The following is a 20,755-nucleotide window of genomic DNA, read 5'->3' on the forward strand; positions in this document are numbered from 1 at the left end:
AAAAGAAACCTTTCAGGCAAGAAGGGGCTGGAAAGAAGTATTCAAGGTCATGAAAGGCAAGGACCTACATCCAAGATTGCTCTATCCAGCAGAGCTATCATTTAGAATGGAAGGGCAGATAAAATGCTTCCCAGATAAGGTCAAGTTAAAGGAGTTCATCATTACCAAGCTTTTCTTATATGAAATGTTAGAGACTTATCTAAAAAAGAGAAGATCAAAGATATGAACAGTAAAATGACAACAAACTCACAACCAAACCTAAAAAAACAAAAACAAAAATGAACTAAGCAAACAACTAGAACAGGAACAGAATCACAGAAATGGAGATCACATGGAGGGGTATCAGTGGGGACGGGGGACAATGAGGGGAAAAGGTACATGGAATAAGAAGCATAATTGGTAGGCATAAAATAGACAGGGGAGGTTAAGAACAGTATAGGAAATAAAGAAGTCAAAGAACGTATATGTATGACCAATGGACATGAACTAAGGGGGGAATACTGGTAGAAAGAGGGGGTACAGTGCAGAGGGGAATACAGGGGAGAAGAAATGGGACAAGTGTAATAGCATAATCAATAAAATATATTTTTAAAAAACTTCCATCTCCGACATGTGAAACTCTAATACCCTATCCTGTATAATCCCGACCCACTCCCCTTATACTTCCATTTTTCGACCCTATTATTACCAAGCATTTATTCATCCAGCATGTAACTATCATTTGGTGCCTTCTATGTGTCAGGCACTGAGCTCCCTTGGTCCTGGAATACAGTGGATGGCTAATGTTTGTTGCTTTGAGTTTAGTTGAATAGTATAAGAAAGACTAAGATAAACAAAACAATGCTGCAAGCTGTATCGGGTTTTTAAGCTTTTATAACTTTACTGATAACATAAAATTATTGGTCTCCCTAAAACCTTATGGGGCAATTAAAGGCAAACATGAGTGTGCTTACTTCCTAATTGATTAGAAAATTAAAGCAGTCAACAGACACACAAATGTGTACTGGAGGTACCAGAAATGATATATCTGAAAAGAACTTTAAATATTTTAATATTCAGAGAGATAAAGGAATGTGTTATATGCATGATATAAGAACAATAACAGGTAGTTATAAAAAGAAATTAGAGAATTTTTAAGTTAAAAACACTACTTTTGAAACAAAATTTCAATAGCAGACCAGACTCGACTGAAGAATGAATTATCTGGAAGTTAAGCTGGAATTCCTCAAATGATAAAATTGAAAGAAAAATCTAAAGACAATAAGGAGCCGTGGCTGGTGTAGCTCAGTGGATTGAGCGAGGGCCTGCAAACCACATGATCTCGGTTCAATTCCCAGCCAGGGCACATGCCTGGGTTGCAGGCCAGTTCCCAGCAGGGGACTCACGAAAGGCAACTGTACATTGATATTTCTATCCCTCACTCCTTCCCTTCCCCTCTAAAGATAAATAAATAAAATCTTAAAAAAAATAAAGACAACAAGGAAAAACCAGAAATTCTAACATCCATCTAATAATAATAAGGATAAATCAATAGAAGAAATAATATTTTTTAAATATAATTTATTTCAACAAATGAATATTCAATGTCTACTACGGTTTGGGTGTAGATAGTATGTGCTGGGCATACAACAATGAGCAAGACTAGTTAAGTCCCTGCATGCATGAAACATACATTCCCAGTCCTAGAACACAGGTGAGGCACAAAGCAAACAGGTATGTTTTTAAAAGACTAGTTGTTGACAAGAGAACCACACATGGCAATGCAGTAGGGAATGGCTTCTTTAGGCCAAGCCATCAGAAGAAGCTCAGTTAAGGTCTGCCACTTCCCCTGGGCACCAAGCGACAAGGAAAATCCACCAGGCAGGCAGGTGAGAGCCAGACTGTCTAGGAAGAGAAGCCAAAGTGAAGAACGTGGTGGAGTTAAGTAGTGGGTGTGAGGAAAACCCAGAAGGCTTGTGTGTGTAACAAATAGTGAGTGTGTGTTGGAGGAGGAGGCTGGGTGGGAACAAGAAATGAGACAATGTGCAGGGCCCAGAACCACAGCTGTAGTGTCCTCACGGACCAGTGTTAAGAAGTTTGATTTTACCTGAAATGTGATCAGAAACCAGGTTATCATTTCTTATACCATGAAGACCATGTTAAACCAAACAAAGCCACAGCTAGACGTAGCCTTGTGTTACCGATTATAAAGAGAAAATTCTAAGAGCTGCCAGAAAGAACACCAGAGTATCTACAAAGGAAGGAGGATCAGACGGACATCAGACTGCTCACCAGGAACCTCGGGAGGCAGACAGCAAACCAACGCTCTCAAAGCTTCTCCACTCAGACCCACCAGTTTCAAAAGCGGTTTCTGTCACTCACTACTTGGACAAGTCAGTGAACCTTTTGATGCCTTGGTTTCCTTCTCTGTAAAGTTAAGGAGTAAAAATAATTCCTGTTTCATTGGGCTGTTTGAAGGATTAAATGAATCGATTAATAAGAAATTGCCAAATACTACAAATACTACATATTGATAAAAAGTGAATGTGTACACCAGGCCCCTCAGTAAGCCAGGAAATTAAAAAAGCGTTTGTTGTGACATGCATTCCCAGTCTACCAACCTTAATGCAGTAGAATTAGTTGATAAAAAGGGGTGGCAATAAAAAATAAAAGACTTGGAATGGAATACACTGAACACATCAGGATGTAGCCAAAGAAAGAGAAGGAAATGTGCACCCTTAAGTGAAGCAAAACACACCAAAAATAAATAAGGTTTCTATCAACATGAAATACAAAATAAGCCCAAAGAAAGCAGAAGGAAATTATAAAGATACATGAAAAAATAAATAAAATAAAAAGTCAAAAGGAGTTGATCGATGAAACAAATGCTGGATCTTTGAAAAGACCAGTACAATGGATACACCACTGACAACCGTGACGCAGAAAAGGGAGGGCACGAGTAAATGGCATCGGTCATTGGGAAGGAACGTGACCAGACAGGAAGGAAATTTAAAAATGCAAGAAAGTGAATACAGGGGGCTCGGAGAAGATGGCGGCGGAGTAGGACAAAGGATTTCGCTTCTCTCCACGCGCCGGAGAAGGACCTGGCTGATCTGCGGAAGAACACAGCAGATGCTAATCTGGGACTCAGCATATAAGAAAGCAGGACTNCCCCCCCCACTCCTCTTTCTCTTTCATTAAAATACAAAAGGCAGTTTTAAGGCCATGCTTACTGAACCTTCAGGGAATGTTACAGAAGCTATTCCAGAGCACAGCAAAGGACAGGGAATTGCAGGCGATGATCAAAGCAAACTTTAGTTTTCCCTAAAGTGGTCTAATCTTCGTACAGGAGAATGCATTCAGGTATGGTGTATGTAATTTTACAATAGTTTTTAAAGCACGGAAGCAAAGAGAGGTGAAGTGACTAATGTGAGGCTGTCCACCTGGAAAACGCCTCCGAGGGCACCCACCTACCTGTTCCAGCATGCAGTGCAGAATCAGGGGCACAGAGATGAATTCTTCTGGAATCGGACTCAGCAAATCATTGTAGTACCGCATGTCTGCCTCGGGGGTGATGATGGAAGCCCCTGTGCAAGAGACAAAACCTCCAGGCTCAGTCAAGGTGCAGTCTCCATTCTTTCATTAGAGCTCACCCACCAATTCAAACAGGGACCACGAAGTCACAAATGCAGGCCTTGGGGGTGGGGGTGGGGGGAGGGGGCGAGGAGCGGAAAGCCACGTGGAGGGCGGTCACTATTCCTGAAAGCCCAGCCCCTGGCCCAGCAACTGGCCTCACATGTATCTGATGCCGGAGCCTGTGGTTCTCCATTTTGTGCTTTCTTCTTCCCAGTGCCGAGAACAGCAGATTGTGGCGTCTGGAAGAAGAATAATTACGAACACACCTGAGATGGCTGGGCGAGAGGTGCTTCCAGCAAATGTGGTCTGATGGGGTCTGACAGGATGCTGCGATTGTGCGACCACAAAGCCATTTGCTGGCGATGGGGTCCGGGCACCCGGAAGGCTGAACTGGAAGGCTGAACCGTAGGGGCACCTTCCGGTTGCCTCCCCCCGCCACCCCCCCCCCCCCCCCCCCCCGCCAGGTGCACTGAGCTTTGTGCTTTGTCCGGAGTGCGTGTGCGTGTGATGGGGCGGGGGGACTGCAAGGTCCTAGGGCTCCTCCCCGCCCCCGACCCCGCGACCCAGAATCATGCCATCCTCCCTCTTAGACCCTTTCTTGTCACCTTCGTGGGAAACTCTAACTCAGCACCAGTTCAGGGCCTGCGGATGGTGCCCATGGTGCCCACGTGGCATGGGGGCACTGACCACGAGCAGTCCTGCTTTGTGCCCTAGCACTTCTGTCTTTGACCTCCATGTCTTCACACACCTTTGCCCCTTTCTTGAGAATATCCACTGGCCCCTTTGCCCCATCAGGCTTTCCCCTCGGCCATTTCTCCTCCCCTTCACCACAGGGCTTTCGCTGCCCGGCAAGGTTGCCCTGACCCCTCTGTCCCCCTCCAGCGCCTCCCTGGATCCCTGTGGGGGCCAGGTCCTACTGCTCCCGCCTCTGAGCTGACTTCTCACAGCGCTAGTCCTGCGCTGTTGAGACTGCTCTCCACGTGACCGCTGTCCCATTTGAAAGTTAACCTCCTTGAGGAGGGCGAGGATGAGGCCTGTTCATTGTTGCACCGCCCGGGCCTTGCACAAGGCTAGCCCGTGGTGGGAGCTGATAGACATCGTGGTGAACTTCCTGAGAGCCCTCCCTGTCCAAGACATAATTTCTTGCACCGTGGGCTGAAACCGTGTGGCACCTCCTTGCACGGCAGGAAGTTGGGAGCTTTGCAAAGCCCCTCACCGCATCGGTGCCCCTTCATACTACCCTTGGGGGCCTCTCCTCATTCCCATCCTCACTATTAAATCCCAGCAGGCAGGATATTATTAATAATAATAACCTTGCTACAAACTACTTTTTTGAGGCTTCTCTTTATCTGTTTCATAAATGTGAAAATGAAGTTGTTTGGTTTATCATTCAGTGCAGAAAAGACATCCGAGCACATGCCTACCTCAAACATCACTGGGGCTTCTAAGGGAGGTTTCTCACTAACCATTTGTGGGACGTTAATGAGCTGCATGCTTTCCAAATAGTGCTCGTACTGCCGTTTCCAGTCCAGGCTGTCATACATCAGACAGGCAATGTTTTCAAAAATACTGGTGCCCAGTTCCAGCTACAGGGGACAGAATCAATGAAAATTAATTAGTTTCATATTGTCGGAATCAGATATATGGTGTGTATTTACCTTAACAGGTAAACTATGACTTTAAAATATTTTCTTTTTCAATTACAGTTTACATTCATTATTGTTTTATATTAGCTTTAGGTGTACAGCATAGCGGTTAGACAGTCAAATACTTTACAAAGCATTCAGTCAGATACTTCCAGTGCCCCCCTGGCACCGTACACAGTTACTACAATATTACTGATTCTGTTCCCTATGCTGTCCTTTACATCCCCATGATTATTTTGTGAATACCAACTTGTACTTTTTAAAAACTGAGTTGAGAGAAAGTGAGAGAGAGAAGTGGGGGAAGAGAGAGAGAGAGAAACATCCATTTGTTGTTCAACTTATGCACCTGTTCATTGGTTGCTTCTTGTATGTGCTCTGACCGAGGATGGATCCTGCAACCTTGGCGTATTGGGACAACGCTCTAACCAACTGAGTAACCCAGACAGGGCTAATGTGAACTTTTTAATCCCTTCACCTTTTCCACCCAGACCCCAATCCCCCACCCCTCTGGCAACCATCCATCTGTTCTCTGTACCTATGAGTCTATTTCTGCTTTGTTTATTTTGTTCTTTAGTTTCCACACGTAAGTAAATCATATGGTATTCGTGTTTGTCTGACTGACCTATTTCACTGAGCATAATACCCCTCGGTCCATCCATGTGGTCAGAAATGGTTAGGATATCATTCTTTTTTTTAGCGTTTGGGTTTCTTTACATATATACCCAGAAGTCCAATTGCTGGTCATAAGGCAGTTCCATTTTTAATTTTTTGAGAAAACTCCTTATTGGTTTCTATAGTGGCTGCACTCAGTCTGCATTCCCACCAGCAGTGCACGTGGGTTCCCTTTTCTCCACGTCCTCGCCAACACTGGCTGTTTGCTGGTTTACTGATGATGGCCATTCTGACAAATGAGATGGGGTATCTCATTGCTAAGCCTATCACTTCTTACAGGGACGCTCTCCTGTAACCAGTGAATCCCTGTCGTGGTGACTGAGTGTTTGTTTGTTGAGTCCTTCTTGCTCTCCTTGTTCACCTGCCTTTGGAGGGGGCCTTATGGCTGCCCTAATAATGCAAAAGCTTAATGAATGCTTCAACTAAGTGAAAAGCACCCCATTCATTAATTTCAGCAGTGTGGCTGATTTTCTAGGTATCTCAATTCCTACAACAACGCATTGAAGAGGTGATGTCAATTTCTCAGCCCAAGACCAGCTACAGATGACTCCTTGCTTGGCTGTGCGAGAAGCACACCGGGAAGCGCCCGCTCAGCTTGAACATCACTCACGCAAGCGAGCTGCAGTGCACAGGCAGTCAGTATGCCCTCCTCTCCTCCCTGCGTCCCCTTCTTTCTTTCACCTGGGCTAACCCAAGGGGGAAAACACCCACAAGTTTTATGATCTGGCAAGTAAGCTGTAAATCAGATCCTTCTATTACCTGGGCTTTCATTCCCAGAAGTAGAAAGGCACTGTTACCGCTAAGTCTGTCTGCTTAAAAGCAAAGGAGGATTACATAGGCTCATCCCACATGTGAGTTGAGGGGTGAGGCGGCGTGACATGGTTTCTGCGGGGCCAGTGAGCCTCCGTCTGCCCGGAGCCCAGAGGAGGGCCTTGCTCCGCCCTTCTCCACAGCAGAGCTGGCGGGCTGGCCTCCACGTGCCCACTCCAACACTAAGCTTCCTTTGGGTAAGCTTCCACCGGGTGTTCTTTGCCCAAAGCCTGGCATTGAAACATGTTTTTGTTTGTTTGTAGTTTAAGAAATATAGTAAAACTTCTGCCCAATGATCCCTTAGCTTAACTAGCTAATTTATTTTTTAAATCAAACAGCAAATCATATGCTAAAAGCCAGCAAATTATTTCAGCAACCAAGGTCTTAACTTGAGATGTTACAGATGTCTTACACGAGCAGTTAGCACTTCGTGATGGGCATGTATATGATGTAAAGCTTTCGTTACCTTGGTTCAGCAGAAATACAGCCTGCCTGTTTGCAGGCAAAGTACTAATGCTTTCCTTCCTTCAGAGAGGAAGAAGACTCCTTAGCTGGCTCCTGCCTTGGATACGAGGCCATTATCAGCCTACAGATACAGCTGAGAGTGTGATGCCCCGTATCTAGTCTGCTTCTACTAGAAGGAGATTTATTACTTTGCTGTTTCATAAGTGATCCTAAGTTTCAAATGAACTTTGGTCTTCAATATTAAACCCAATGGCCTTTCTTGTGAAGCCCAACTCCATTACTGAACTGCTTTTCAAGGCTTTCCTTCTTCACTCACCTTATAGAGGTATGTCTGGGCTCTGAAAGACCGCAGACCTCAGCCCCGACAATAAAAAGATGCTCAACAGAGACTTGAAAATTGACTGATGGAAGATTAGTGTGTCCAGTTGGGCACCATGGCCGCAAATGGCCCCTTAGACCTGTGTCGGTTTTCATTCCTGACAGTCGTCCGCACGTTCCAACGAGACAACCTAGATGTTAATCTTTTAGTTCCAAAGTCAGGAATATTCTACCAGAACTAGTATTTCAACTAAGCTGATCACATCTTTTTCACAAAAGTAAACTTTCTGATATCTGTCATTGAAACTCTTCTTTGCATTTTTTAAAAGTAAAGTATAGCCATACCCGCTTTCTTTAAAAATGGAGTGATTGAAATCTCCTAATGAACGGAAAACTGTGAACAAGGGTGCAGCCAGGAGAATGCTGGGAATGGTGCCGGGTCTTAGGAAGCTGCAATTGTACGCCCTGCTCTTCACATTCATGCGCTGATGATGCGGTGAAATGTACTCTACCTTGGGAACAATACATTTCAATGCTCCCCAGCCTATGCCTGGGGGATTAGATGGGGTACACAGAAGGGAGCCCCAACTGGAGCGGCAGCAAAATGCACTTAGGTTGAGGCTGCCTTAGACACTCTTTTTGTTGCCTCCTCTGAATTACGGTTTAGGAATTGCGTGGCTGCATCTCCTACGCCCCATTGAACCAAAAATGTACACAAGTTCTTAACAGGGTGCGCAGCCCGCCCTTGGCCCAACTGAGAGGAGAATCGTTTCCCCAAAACATAAATTTGTGGCTCTGGGTTTCTGTTAGGCATAGATGTTAGATGCTTAGAAGAGCTGGTCTGTTGGAAAGCTTGGAAAGGTAGCTTTGAGGTAGGATTTCAGGATCCTAGGGGAACAGCCTCTCCCTCAGACTCAGCTCACACTTGCCGTGTGTCATCTAGAATTCCAACAGAGCAGGTCGGAATAGTCATCCTGCCCCCTTACTTGGAATGCATGTGTCTCTGAGGTAGGGAACCCTATTGGCCCAGTTTTACATAAAGCTGTAAAGGACACACGGCAGTAGATTCTTTTCTCAGAATTCAGGTTTCGAAGGGTAAAGACAAAGCAGGAAAGATAAAGACGTCCAGAGGAAGGGGTGAAAAGAAGCTGAGTCAAAGGGGTCTGGAGGAACCAGTTCTGCCTAGAACAATTCTGCTCTCCGCTACAGCTTTTCTACGGTCAGCTTCGTTTTTCAAGTGTAGGGCAGATCTCATGTATATTCCTACTGGTGGCAAGGTGTCTGATGTAAGGGTGCTGTTTCTACATAGTGATAGCTAATGCCTTTTGCGGGCAGTCTTTCTGACTCAGACTGATGCATGCATCGCTACTTATTCAAGTCCTGCCCAGCCTTGGACATTCAAATCCGGGCCTCCCTCCTCCGTGTTTATCACTTACTTTACCAGGTGCACACCTATCTAAGGTGACAGAATCAGGGACTCCTATAATGAAAAATGTCCATGCTCCAACCCATGGCCACGAGCAGGTGTCCATAGTCGCCGTCCATAGACACTCGTCCACCTCCTCTGCCCCGTCGGCCCAGCTCCCTTCAGAGCACTCCCTTGACAGGGCCCTCCCGGGACTGTGCTTGCAGATGAGTCCCCTGATGCGGAAATGCCTCCTCGCCCTGCAGGGGATCCACCACTCCCGGGGCCTCTGTTTGTGGGGGTAGGTGGTCAACCAGAAAGGGACCCGAGAGGTCTCTTCGTAACGGGGATGCTTGGGTATCTTCCCCGGCGGCACTCGGGATAAGTGGTTTTTAAGAACACCCTCGTGGAGCCGGCATTTGCTACTTTTCAAAGCATCCCATGTCTACTTTTTCGGGATCGACAGGCCACTTGGAGTGTGTTTCCCGTAACAGAGCGCCGAGGCGTGGAGCACCCTGAGTACTGCCTCTCTGTTCCATGCGTGGTCTTGCCTCTCTGCAAGCACCTCAGCAGCAGGGCCAGTAGGTGCTCTCAGAAGATGCCTGCTGATTGGTGGGCTGGGGTCAAGTGAGCTGACTAGGCCAGACCTGTTGGCCAAATATATTAAAAATACAGTTTGGACAATACAAGCAAGGTCCTAGAAAAAATGTTTTGAACTAATATGTAAAAAAAGAAAGAATATAATTTGACAAAGTGTAAAATTTACTATTTCCCCAATTAATATAAAGACTTTACTGCCCAGAACGTGAAAGTATGAAACAAAGCCACGTGTCACCAAATAAAAGAATTATCATCCTCTATCTTCATCTATAGCTTATCCTCTGTCAGTATTTCATACACTAAGGGCTATAGAATCAGGCTATAACCATTACTGGGCATTCAATGTTACCATCTCGAAGCTAAAGGAACCTCGGAGAAAACCTATCTATAGTTGGTGATCAATAATATCTGTGGAATGAATGAAAGGGGAGACCGAACCACAGTGTCCACGTGCACACCACCAACCGCAGCTGCTGCGGGCACTGACCAGCATCTTGCTGTCCGACCAGTTGGAAGGAAAGGCAGCTGCCTTCACCACGTGTTCCAGCCGAGCCACGTCAAAGAGGTTTGTTTCTGGTTTCTCATTATTTAGGATCGGTTCCAAGTACTTCCAGAAAATGGCAAGTTCTTCCGCAGCATTCTCTGTCTTCAGTTTCTCAGCTTCTATATCTAATAACAGCAACAGGTTTTTACTACAAAAGGAGACCGTGTTGTACTTCTTCCCACTCTCAGTGGATGTGGGGAGTCATGTGCCTTGCAGGACGTGTAACACAGTACCAGGAAATGCAAATTACAAAGTGTAGTTGTGAGAAAATTTGGGACCTGGAGTTCATAATTATGAAGTCAGAGGACTTTATTCCTGAAATTGGTATTAAACGTGAGCTGGCCCCAACCCCTTCGCCTCACAGCTGAGGCTCAGAAAGACTACAATAAGGTTACATATTTTGGGAGCTAATGTGTGCAACGTGTCCGTCACTCGTACACTGCACCTGTCCAGGAGCAGGTTTGCTGCTAAATCACTCTTTGACCATCTTGGTGTCTATTTGCTGCCTCACTGGTTAGAAAGCCGGTTGATTTGGTTCTCCTTCCCCACGTGACTCAAAGCCAACAGGGTCACTGACTTATGCTTCTGTTAACTTCAGTCACATTAAAATCGCTACTGGCTTCTCTGGACATTTGTGCTTGCTCAGACTCTAATGACAGTTTCCCATAAAGTTACACTTGACATTTTGAAACATGTATGTTTATTATATCAATGGTTAAATAGGGTCTACTACAAAGATCTCACTAGTCTACTGTACAGACTATTTTCCTATTCTTTATTTTAATCTATTAAATAATTTTTATAGAGACAGTATGAAGTTTATGCAGCATTTTCCCACTGGCTTCAGTGATATGATACTAAACATTATAAGTCTCATTGAGATAGAAGCGTATGGGTCTGAATCTCTACTCTTACTCAATAGCTGCCTCTGGGCTGAGAGTCTTTTTGGGGAACATGGAAATGAAATGCGTTGCTGAGGGTGAGTGTGAAAACATACACGCACCATTACAGGAAGGTCCTTAGCACTGTGCCTAGTGCTGCAGCACGTGCCAGATGAATGATGGCTATTATTAATGCTGGTAGCAACTTCTTACTTGGGATGGGAACTTTAAGAATGAAGTGTTATAGAAATTGGGATGTGGCTGCGTAAGTTATAAAACACTGTGCAAATGATATTATTAATAAGTAACAGTAGATGTAACAGCATATGGCAGAGAGAGCTTGGACTTCTGGGTCACACAGGCTTACACACCAGATCCCAGTCCCATCCCCTGAGGCATAATCCGCATCTCGTTCCCTTCGCAGAGCCGGTCCAGCACAGCGCCCACAGATGAAGACCTCCGGTCCCCAGTGGCTGGGTGGTTGTGTGGCAGGCGGGGGCTTCATCCCACAGCCCGCTACCTTCAGGCCCAGAAAATGAGGTTGCCCTTTCTGATTAATCACGATAAACCACTAGCGAAGCAGAGTGAGCAACCGAGGCTATGCTCTCCCTTGGGCCACTCGGTTACTGTGGTTTCTGGAAAAATGGACAATCTACAGTCAATCTACCCACCCCAGGCTTTAGGTAAAAGTCTCAGGTCAAATGTTCCTGAGAAATGTAGCTGGACGACAGAGTCTTCTGACCTGCAGTCTACGTTCGCCATGTCTAAACAGGAATATAAACACAGAACATGATTTGCATTTGCAAAATTTACAACACCTGGCCAGTGCAAGCAGAATGAAAAGCGAATCAAAGCCTCGAAAGGATTTAATATCGTTATGTATTGTATGACTACGTTCTGGACGGAAAACTGTATTTCCACTTTAAGGACGGTGGGTAATACTGAAGGACTCAGTGAGCTGTGTAGCAAACTGCATACCTTGTGGCTGAAGAAAAACTTCCTGCTGCTGGCTGACTGCTGCCAGGTGTGTCTGCAGAGGTTCATAATTCTCGGAAGATATTTTAATCACGCTGCTTATGGGGATGCCAAGCTCGGTCATAATCACTAATAGCTGAGGATTGTTGAAGCCCACAACTATAATGTAATGTTGGGCACCATCGTCTGGCTCATCGTCTGTGCAGAATACCATAAAGAAGAGGAGCCGTCACTTTAAAAGAGAACAGGTTGCACTCAGCCAGTTCAACGGCTGCGTACATTATGCATGCGTTTATAATCCCTCGTTCTTGCCAAAAGCAGTCCAGTTGGCTGGAATGCAGTCGTGTTGACTGGTTTTCATTACTGCCCTTCCAGTAAGAAGGCTGTGGCCATTTTACAAAATATTAAATCACTTTTGCAAATGAGACGGGCGTAATAGGAGGACAAACATACACGGGGCCTGTGGTCATGGAAAATGTGTGCTTGGGTTTTTGTAAAAGAAAAAAAATGTTTAGGCTGTAATTTTTTTTTGTGCTTCTAATCTCTTCTGAGCAACATCTGGATTTACTCCTGAATTACGAGTAGCTGCAGCTTTGCAGGATTTTATAAGGAGAGGTGTTTACAGGAGAGGGAAATATTGAATATGGGCGTGCTCCCTACCAAAGTATCCTGTGTATTTACGTCAATAGGTGCGAATGCTCAGGCAGGGCCATGCAGCAGTGATTAAGAGGAGATGGTACCCGACACCATTAAATCCCACAACAGCCCGATAAGATCAGTTTTCAAATAGTGCAACGGAGGCACACCCTCTTCGCGCTCAAGTAACAATTTTCATTCTGTCGCTAGAAAAATCGGCACCGACACTGCCCATGGGGTCCTCGAGGCAAGCGCTTCCCCATCTAGTGCGTCTGGTGTCTTCCACACACAGAGGGGAGTGGACCTGGTAGGGGACCCGAAGGCCTGCCATTTCCTGTAGATCCAACGCACACAGTAACGGGGAGCTCCGCAACGCGTTACTCGTGGCTGCCGAGTGTAAGTCATTTCCCATCAGCAATCCAAAATGGAGACAAGTCCAGCAGCTCTAAGACCAACTGGCAGTGGGAGAGACCGAGGTCAGGAAGCCACATGCTCACACGAGCTCCAGGAGCTCCACATGCTCCTGGTTGACTGGTCTCCTTCTATTTCTACTGGATTTCACTCATGACAGTATCACTTTTTTACTTTGCCTTGTAATTAGGTGCAACTTTTAAAAGTGTTCCCAAGAAGAGAGGAAGCTCAGCTCACTGCGTCACCCTTCACGTGTACTGCATCAGCGTGCCCATAGCAAGACAGGTGCTAAATAAATATGTGCTGAAAACATCAGTGAATTGCAAATAGAAGTATTTCTCTATTAGGGGGTCATGGGTAGCATGTAATTGGTGTTTTTATAAAGAGTGAAAAGGCTGGGGAAGATGAAGCCTAGTTATTGGAGTGATTTCTCAAGGTACTTTGTAGGCAATAAGGCAAGCATCGAAGGGGAACCCACAGGAGGCGCACGTCACTGACCGATGTAAGCTTTGGTCTCATCTTCCTCTCCCCTCCGCTTCAGCTGGGTTGCCTTCTTCATTACGGCATTTGCCTCGGGCTGATCTTTCCCTTTTCCTTTGCCAGTGCTGGCATTCGAGACCTTCTTCTCCTTGAGAATTTTTGCCGTCCCTTTATCCTTTTCTATCTTAAATCTGTCTTCTTTCACCTAGAAAGGGAAAATACAATCATACGGTGAGCAAGCAATCGCTTTTCTGCTGTCAGGTGAATTCCCTGTTCATTTCACTCTGTGGCTTGTTTACTCTCTGTTCCATCTGCAGGCCAGGGTGGTGGTGGAGAGGCTGAGCCTGCATTGTGATGAGGCCCATCTAAGCACGAGGAGCAGAGGGGTGGATGCTAGACTGTTCACACGCACAGCCTTCTGGCAGGGAATTCATCCTGCAGGAGAGCCGGGCGTGGCCCAGTACAGTACCTCTGGTGGCCGGAGGCGGGCGGGGTGGGGGCGGATTCTGAACACACTGTGTAGGCAGGAACTTGGGCTCATCAGTAGCCTAACCCCAGGGGGGAGTCCCTGACTGTCAGAGAGAGGCGGGTTCTTAACAAAACAACGCTAAGACGTGAAAAATAAAAAGCAGCTTCTGTAAAATCTCCTCCATAAAGTTGTCATAGTTTAAGTAGTGCACAGACTATTTTTAAATGTTAAAAGGTACTTTTGGGAACATAGGACTAACAAGATATATTCATTATAATGCTACTTAAAACTGTATAGACTTAACCGGTGGCTGCCTAATGACACACCCAGAGAAGAGAACAACAAAACATCAGCTGGGAATGCTAATTCTTTACATGCTGCTCAGATCATGCTTAGATGGCCAGATACCATGTAAAGACCCAATTTTCTCACCCTTTCTCTTTTCAAACAATTTCCGAAACCTTTTTTTAAAAGATGTTACTTGTCTATTTTTAGAGAGAGGAGAAGGGAGGGAGAGAGAGAGAGAAACATCAATTGGTTGCCTCTCATATGCACCCCAACCAGAGACTGAACCTGCAATCCAGGCATGTGCCCTGACAGGGAATCGAACCAGCAATCTCTCGCTTTGCAGGATGATGCCCAGCTAACAGAGCCACACAGGTCAGGGCCAATTGCTGAGCCATTTGTATGTTATTTCATAATGTAATTGCCCTTTCAATTCGTTTGCATGATGACTATAAATTCACATATCGTGTACTACATTCACTGAAAGGATGTACCAGTGCTGATCATAAGGTGCCCACGTGCAAGGTCCAGAATATGCACATATGATTTTTTCCACATTCAACAAAATTGGAAACAAAAATAACTAAATGAATTATTGTAGCAACAATACAGAAGGCTTCTGTATTTTCCTGAGGTCATAAAATCGAATCTGTAAACCTCTGTTCTAAGGCATCAGGGACAAGGAGAAGAGAAGACATGTGGCTTTGGCACCCAGCGCACAGAGCGAACCCCGGAGGGGAAGGAGCCTGTCGCTCCTCCTCTCGGGATCCTGGAGCCAGTGGGGCTGATCACAAACAAAATTTCAAAATGAGCAGGAAATTAGCAGAGACTAGTGATGTCGTATGCTTTCGAGACATCACTGTCTCTCTTTTGTTCTCACCAAGCTACCTACGGCGGGAATTTTATTCCCACTGTATCCATTAGGACAGTTTGCCCTTGGACACACAGCTGTGGTTTATGCAAACCCTAAGCTCATTTTACGTCTATGGTTCTCCTGTTAGTCCCTGTCTTCGACGTGCTCTCACCTCCTTCCCCATGCCTGTCTGCCTCCCCCACTCTGGCTTTCCAGTAGCTGAGGGATCCCTGCTGGGTGCTGCTGAGTTTCCTACAGGGCCTCACCTCGCTCAGCCATGCTTTCTGCTCCGCGCTGGGCCTCCCTCTCTCCCAGTGGTGCACTGGAGAAAAGCATTTTTTAAACTAATTTCCAAAAGCTGAAGTATTTACCTCCCTTCTTTCACTGAAGTATTTTTTAAATACTTGCAAATGCTGATTCACTTCTTTAAATAACTTTTCTTTAAATTATAAGAATACTCATTCTTGAAAATTTGGGAAAACAGAAAACTTACAAAAGCTGCCAAAATTCCACCATCCAAAGATGATGAGTGAAAGATGATTTTTAATGCATTCCTTCAAATTATGTTTATGCATCTTTTTTACATAACTGCTTTTGTTCTCTCTACACGACGTAAGTGTTCTGCGTTCGCCATTGAACAGTGATGCACCGGCAGCTGCTGGGACTTCGAGGAGACTTCCTGTGGGAAGAAGGCCCCAGCGGAGAGCACCTGTTCCCACACTGGGTGGTAGCATCTGGATCGCCCCACTGTGAGAGCACCTGGTGCAGACACTGCATGGCAGGGTCCCCAGGCTGTGGGCTGCTCAGCGGGGGGTGAGTTTGAATGCAATGTGATTGACTCATCCTGAAACCATCCCCCCCCCCCATTCATCTTCCATGAAACCGGTCCCTGGTGCCAAAAAGGCTGGGGCCGCTGCTGTATGGAAGAACACAGAAGCAGAGGGAAGCACCTGGGTTCGCCCAGGAGCCAGATCCAGGCAGAGAAGTCCAGGGCAGGTTTCTGGATGTGTTCTTTGCCCCCCCCAGTTCCTTCTGCTCCCCCATGGCTGACTCTAGTGGTGGTCCGCCTACTTCTCTCCTGTTCCTCACTCCTCCCACCCTCCATACTTAGCTGAACCAGTCTCTTTGACCCTCTGGTTCTGGACCCTGATTGACTGACTGCTTGACCTCTAGACTTCTACGTTGGTCCAAAGGCAAAATACTCGTTTCTACCAAGCCTCAAGCACACACACACACACAAAATTACCTCCCACCTTCTTCTCCGTTCCTTTATTCTCTCTTTCTGAATCAGCCCCTCCCCACATGGGCTTAATGCTTTGGAATTTGGGGGCAGGAAAGGGCAAAGGGAACCTGATTAGCTGTGTATTCACAAGTTGGCCCCCTCCTAAATCATAAACTGAAATTTGTTTATCCCAACGTCCTCTTTGCCCCTTTTTATTTCAGATAACGCAGCATGCATGTTCCTATTTATTCAGTGATCTGCTCAAGCAACTTAAAGAACCCAGAGGCAACTCCTGCCAATTTTAGATACAAATTTAGGAGGGATGTATCCAAAAGGCCCCTCTTTCTACCCTGTTTGGGGACCACATACTCCCCAGCGCATGAAGAAAGAATCCAGTTCATTACAGAGTACATTTCATCTAAAATGCATCGTGTACAAAAAGCATCTGGAAGTCTCCTACCGTGAGAAGCCCTTGGACAGGCAGAGATTTCCTAACCAGCCAAGCTACACAGCACATGTGGGGCTCTTGTCTCAGCAAAACTCAAAACACTATTAATTAGCATTTCATGTACTCAGCTGAGTACCAAGTGACACCTACTTAGAATCTTGAACCTTGTTACTCTCACTTTTTAAAGGCAAAAATACAAATTCTCCCTGTCCAAAACAGGGCAACCTAGTTATTTTGATACTTCAAACATTTTACAGTGCATTTTATTTCTAAATGGCTCCTTGATGTCAAAATTCGAACGTCCTGATGCACCTTCAAATACTGTGATGGGTACCTGTTCTGTTATTCCTCACAGTGAATGGAGGCCAAGTCAGTGGAACAAGTGGAGATCAGCTCTACTTCATCTCATTATTTTAGTTAACAGTGCATCTCTGTATTCGCGTGTAGTTTTGTGTTTTATATGTTCTCCCATAAGATTCCCACACAGTATCATTAAGGATATAGATTAAAAGCCATGCTCAAGGAGGTTATGTGCCTGAGCCATCCCACTGTTATGTGGCTTATGAGATGCTAGGTCTGTCTTCTGAGTGCCGCTCTGGTTCAAAATATCACTCTGTCTGATAAACAATCTGGTCTACCAGTTGCAGATGAGAGAACAGTGCACAGGCTGAAAGAAAGACATGGTGCCAATAAATTTGAAAGATGGCAGACTGAACAGACTTATTTCCCCAAAGCTCCCCATCTGTAGGAAGCTCAAGTGCTGTTAAGTCTTAAGACTTAACACAGTGACTTACAAGTTCACTCGACCAGGGGCTGTTTTCACTGTAACGGAGAGCAAGGTACAAATAGTGCTAGAACCTACATTGGAAACATGAGGTTATGGGGACATCTGGGGGCCAATTAATCAATTTCTATAACCCTATTTTAGGGAAATTACCCAAAATATGGAGAATTCTGTAATATAAAGTTATTCTTCACAGGATTGTTTTCATTAAAAAAATACAGAAATAACTAAAATAGCGGAGTTACGGCAGTCAGTACACAATCACATAATAGATGTCAATCTGTTGCAGGGAGTAAAAATAATTTTAGAGAAAACATTTTTACAATGATTGCAGTCCTGTAAAGAAACAAATCCACACAAAGGACAAAGAACTACACCAAATTGTTGATAGGCTCATTGCATTATGAACATTTGTTTTACCTTTTCTATATTTTATATTTTTTCTTTCTCCTCTGCTCTTCTCTCCTCCTGACCTCCCTGACAAATAAAAAATATAAAGGGGACTTCCAGTCAAGATGGTGGCACAGGTAAACACGGCTTGCTTCCTTGCACGACCACATCAAAATTACAACTAACTTATAAAACAACCATCACTCAGAACCATCAGAAATTGAGTGGAATGGGAGTCTGACAACTGTGGAATTGAAGAAACGACATTCATCCAGACTGGAAGGAGGGGTGGAGACACAAAACGGGCTAGTCCTACACCATATGTGGTGGACAAATATTCAGGAAGGATATGTTGGGAGCAAGGAGTCCCTGCCCCACACCAGGCTCTGGGTTCCAGTGCCAGGCAGATGAGTCCCCATAATTTCTGGCTCCAAAAACCAGCCAGGATTGAGTCAGTGGAAGAAATTTCTGGAGCCCCAAGCAGTTCCTCTTAAAGATCCCACGCATGGACTCACCTGCACGTCACCAGTTCAGATCCCCTCCCTCTGGGCTCCAGCACTGGGGTAGCGATTGAAAAGACACCAGTGGCATACAGGGAGGAACTGAAGTGTCTGGCGCCAATGTAAGAGCTAGGGTGACGCGTGCACTGACCAGCAGTGCCCACGGAGTTATGGATGGTCAAGACACATTCACATGGACTACGGAGTCCTGTGGAGAAAAAGGGCAGGACACTCTCTAGGGGAGAGTGCCACCGACCTTTTGCCTAGAGAGGCTCTTACCATTTTTTTTTTTTTTTGCGCAGGAATTCAGGTACAACTTATTAATCATGGATAGGCAGTAAACAGTAGATGGTATACAAAGAACCATTAGGGCTTCTTCTAAATCAGGGTCTGTCAGCTAAAAGGCTATAGAACTCCGGGAATGCGAATTCTTTTTCTGCTCGGTCTTTATCACGTAACTAAAAGCATTCTTAGCAAAGCAAGTTTCATAGGACTGTTAGGAATTCTTTCTCATGACAGATCACCCAGGGAACCTGCCCTTTCCAGCACAGGGCTGCACCGTCTTCCCCATCATAGGTTTTAGGCTTAAGTGGATTAGAGCCAGGAAGTGCTTCTCCCAGAGGACATGGGGACTCAGGCTTCGTCAAAGCTGGGGGGCGAGGGTCCATCACCCCCTTTCTGTTGCAGCCCCCCAGAGTCCTTCCCTGATGGCCTCCCAAGGGATCGTGTCTGGCCTAGGTTGCCCCTCCTCTGAGGGGTCTCACCTGTCTTTGACCATCCGACCATACTTTGGGGCCAGGGGGATAAAGCAGAGGCAGCGTTTGCTACCAGAGACAAGCTTTGTCTCTTTGTGGCTTGCATTCCAGAGGTCACTGACTCAGCCTTAGGCATGGGAGATGGTTTGCAATTCCTGAAACCAGGCAGAGCAGTTCCCAACACTAGGGGACAGCTTTATCCCAGAGAGAAGGCAGGCAGAAGCCATGGTCCCTTTTCTGAACCCTCCCCCTACAGAGCCACAGATTTGGCAGGCAGGTGCCATATCCGAGACTCCATCAACCTGGCTAACACTGTTTGTCTCACCCTGAAGATCCCCAGAGATTTCGTTCCACCCAACTTAAGAGCCCACTCAAGCTGTTAACAGAGACTTTTCCATATGAATGACTGGTCTTAGCTCATGCTTCACAACTTCTTAAATCCTATCCAACAAGCAACAGCTGCCCGCAGTGAGCTCTGCCCCCAGTACCTCTGGCTAAGTGGCCCCAGGCCTGGCACTAGCAGCAGCCAGCCTAGAGTCACAGCTTAGCCTCACCTAGGAATCTCCAAGCCCAGCACAAGTAGCAGCCATCTCAGATTGCTTCATAGCCCAGGCAGGGTGGCCCCAGACAAAACACTGACCTTGGCCTGTACCACCTGGGAAACCCCAGAGCCTGTGTATCTGGTGGGCAGCTACAGACCAAGTTAGAGCACCACCACCCTGCCCCTGCACAGCTGATCCTCCATGGAGGGCAGAAGTTGGTGGTCAGTGGTCACAGCTAGTCCTTGCAGCTGACTGGCCTGGGTAAATCCCTCCCATTGACCTGCCAACAGCAATCAAGGCTCAACTACAAGACACATCATACTTAAAATGCCAAAGGTTAAAGATAAAGAGAGAATCTTAAAAGTTGCAAGAGAAAAGCAGTTAGTCACCTACAAAGGATTTCCCATAAGACTGTCAGCTAATTTCTCAAAAGAAATTTTGCAGGCTAGAAGAAATAGGCAAGGAATATTCAAAGTAATGAAAAGTAAGAACCTGTAACCTAGATTATTTTATCCAGCAAAGCTATCATTTAGAATCTAAATTAGACAAAGAGCTTCCCATACAAAAAAAAGCTGAAGAAGTTCATCATCACCAAAAAATTATATAAGAAATATTAAAGGGACTTAGTTAAGAAAAAGAGGAAGATCAACACTATGAACAATAAAATGACAACAAACACATATCTATCAACAGTTGAATCTAAAAAACAAACTAAACAAACAAGAAGAACAAAGACAGACTCATGGATACACAGAGTGTTTTGATGGTTGCCAGATGGGAGGGGGGTGTGGGGGAACAGACAAAGAGGTGAGTGGACTAAGAAGTACAAATAGGTAGTTACAGAATAGCCATGGGGATGTAAAGTACGCTATAGGACGTGGAGGAGCCAAAGAACTTATACCCATGGACATAAACAATGCTCGGGGGATTGCCTGAAGGAGGGGGGGTGCTGGGTGGAGGGGGGCAATGGGGAAAAAGTTAGGTCAATTATAATAGCAAAGTCAATAAAATACAATTTAAATAAAGAAAATAATGGATGGGACTGAGTT

General features: G+C 45.5%; 1 protein-coding gene across 1 annotated transcript in view; it reads right to left on the reverse strand.

The window, feature by feature from the left end:
• Positions 1 to 20,755, reverse strand: part of SPAG17 (sperm associated antigen 17) — a 191,490-nt gene that overhangs the window by 113,184 nt on the left and 57,551 nt on the right. The window contains exons 5-10 of the mRNA XM_037038896.1: positions 13,477 to 13,663; positions 11,935 to 12,129; positions 10,019 to 10,200; positions 5,082 to 5,201; positions 3,776 to 3,854; positions 3,454 to 3,566 (exon numbers count right to left, since the gene is read on the reverse strand). Of these exons, the coding sequence (XP_036894791.1) occupies positions 3,454 to 3,566; positions 3,776 to 3,854; positions 5,082 to 5,201; positions 10,019 to 10,200; positions 11,935 to 12,129; positions 13,477 to 13,663 (876 nt within the window). The remainder of the gene's footprint in view (positions 1 to 3,453; positions 3,567 to 3,775; positions 3,855 to 5,081; positions 5,202 to 10,018; positions 10,201 to 11,934; positions 12,130 to 13,476; positions 13,664 to 20,755) is intronic.

This window comes from Sturnira hondurensis, unplaced genomic scaffold (genome assembly GCF_014824575.4).
Source record: "Sturnira hondurensis isolate 20B ecotype Veracruz unplaced genomic scaffold, ASM1482457v3 Scaffold0024822, whole genome shotgun sequence".
Lineage (NCBI taxonomy): Eukaryota > Metazoa > Chordata > Mammalia > Chiroptera > Phyllostomidae > Sturnira > Sturnira hondurensis.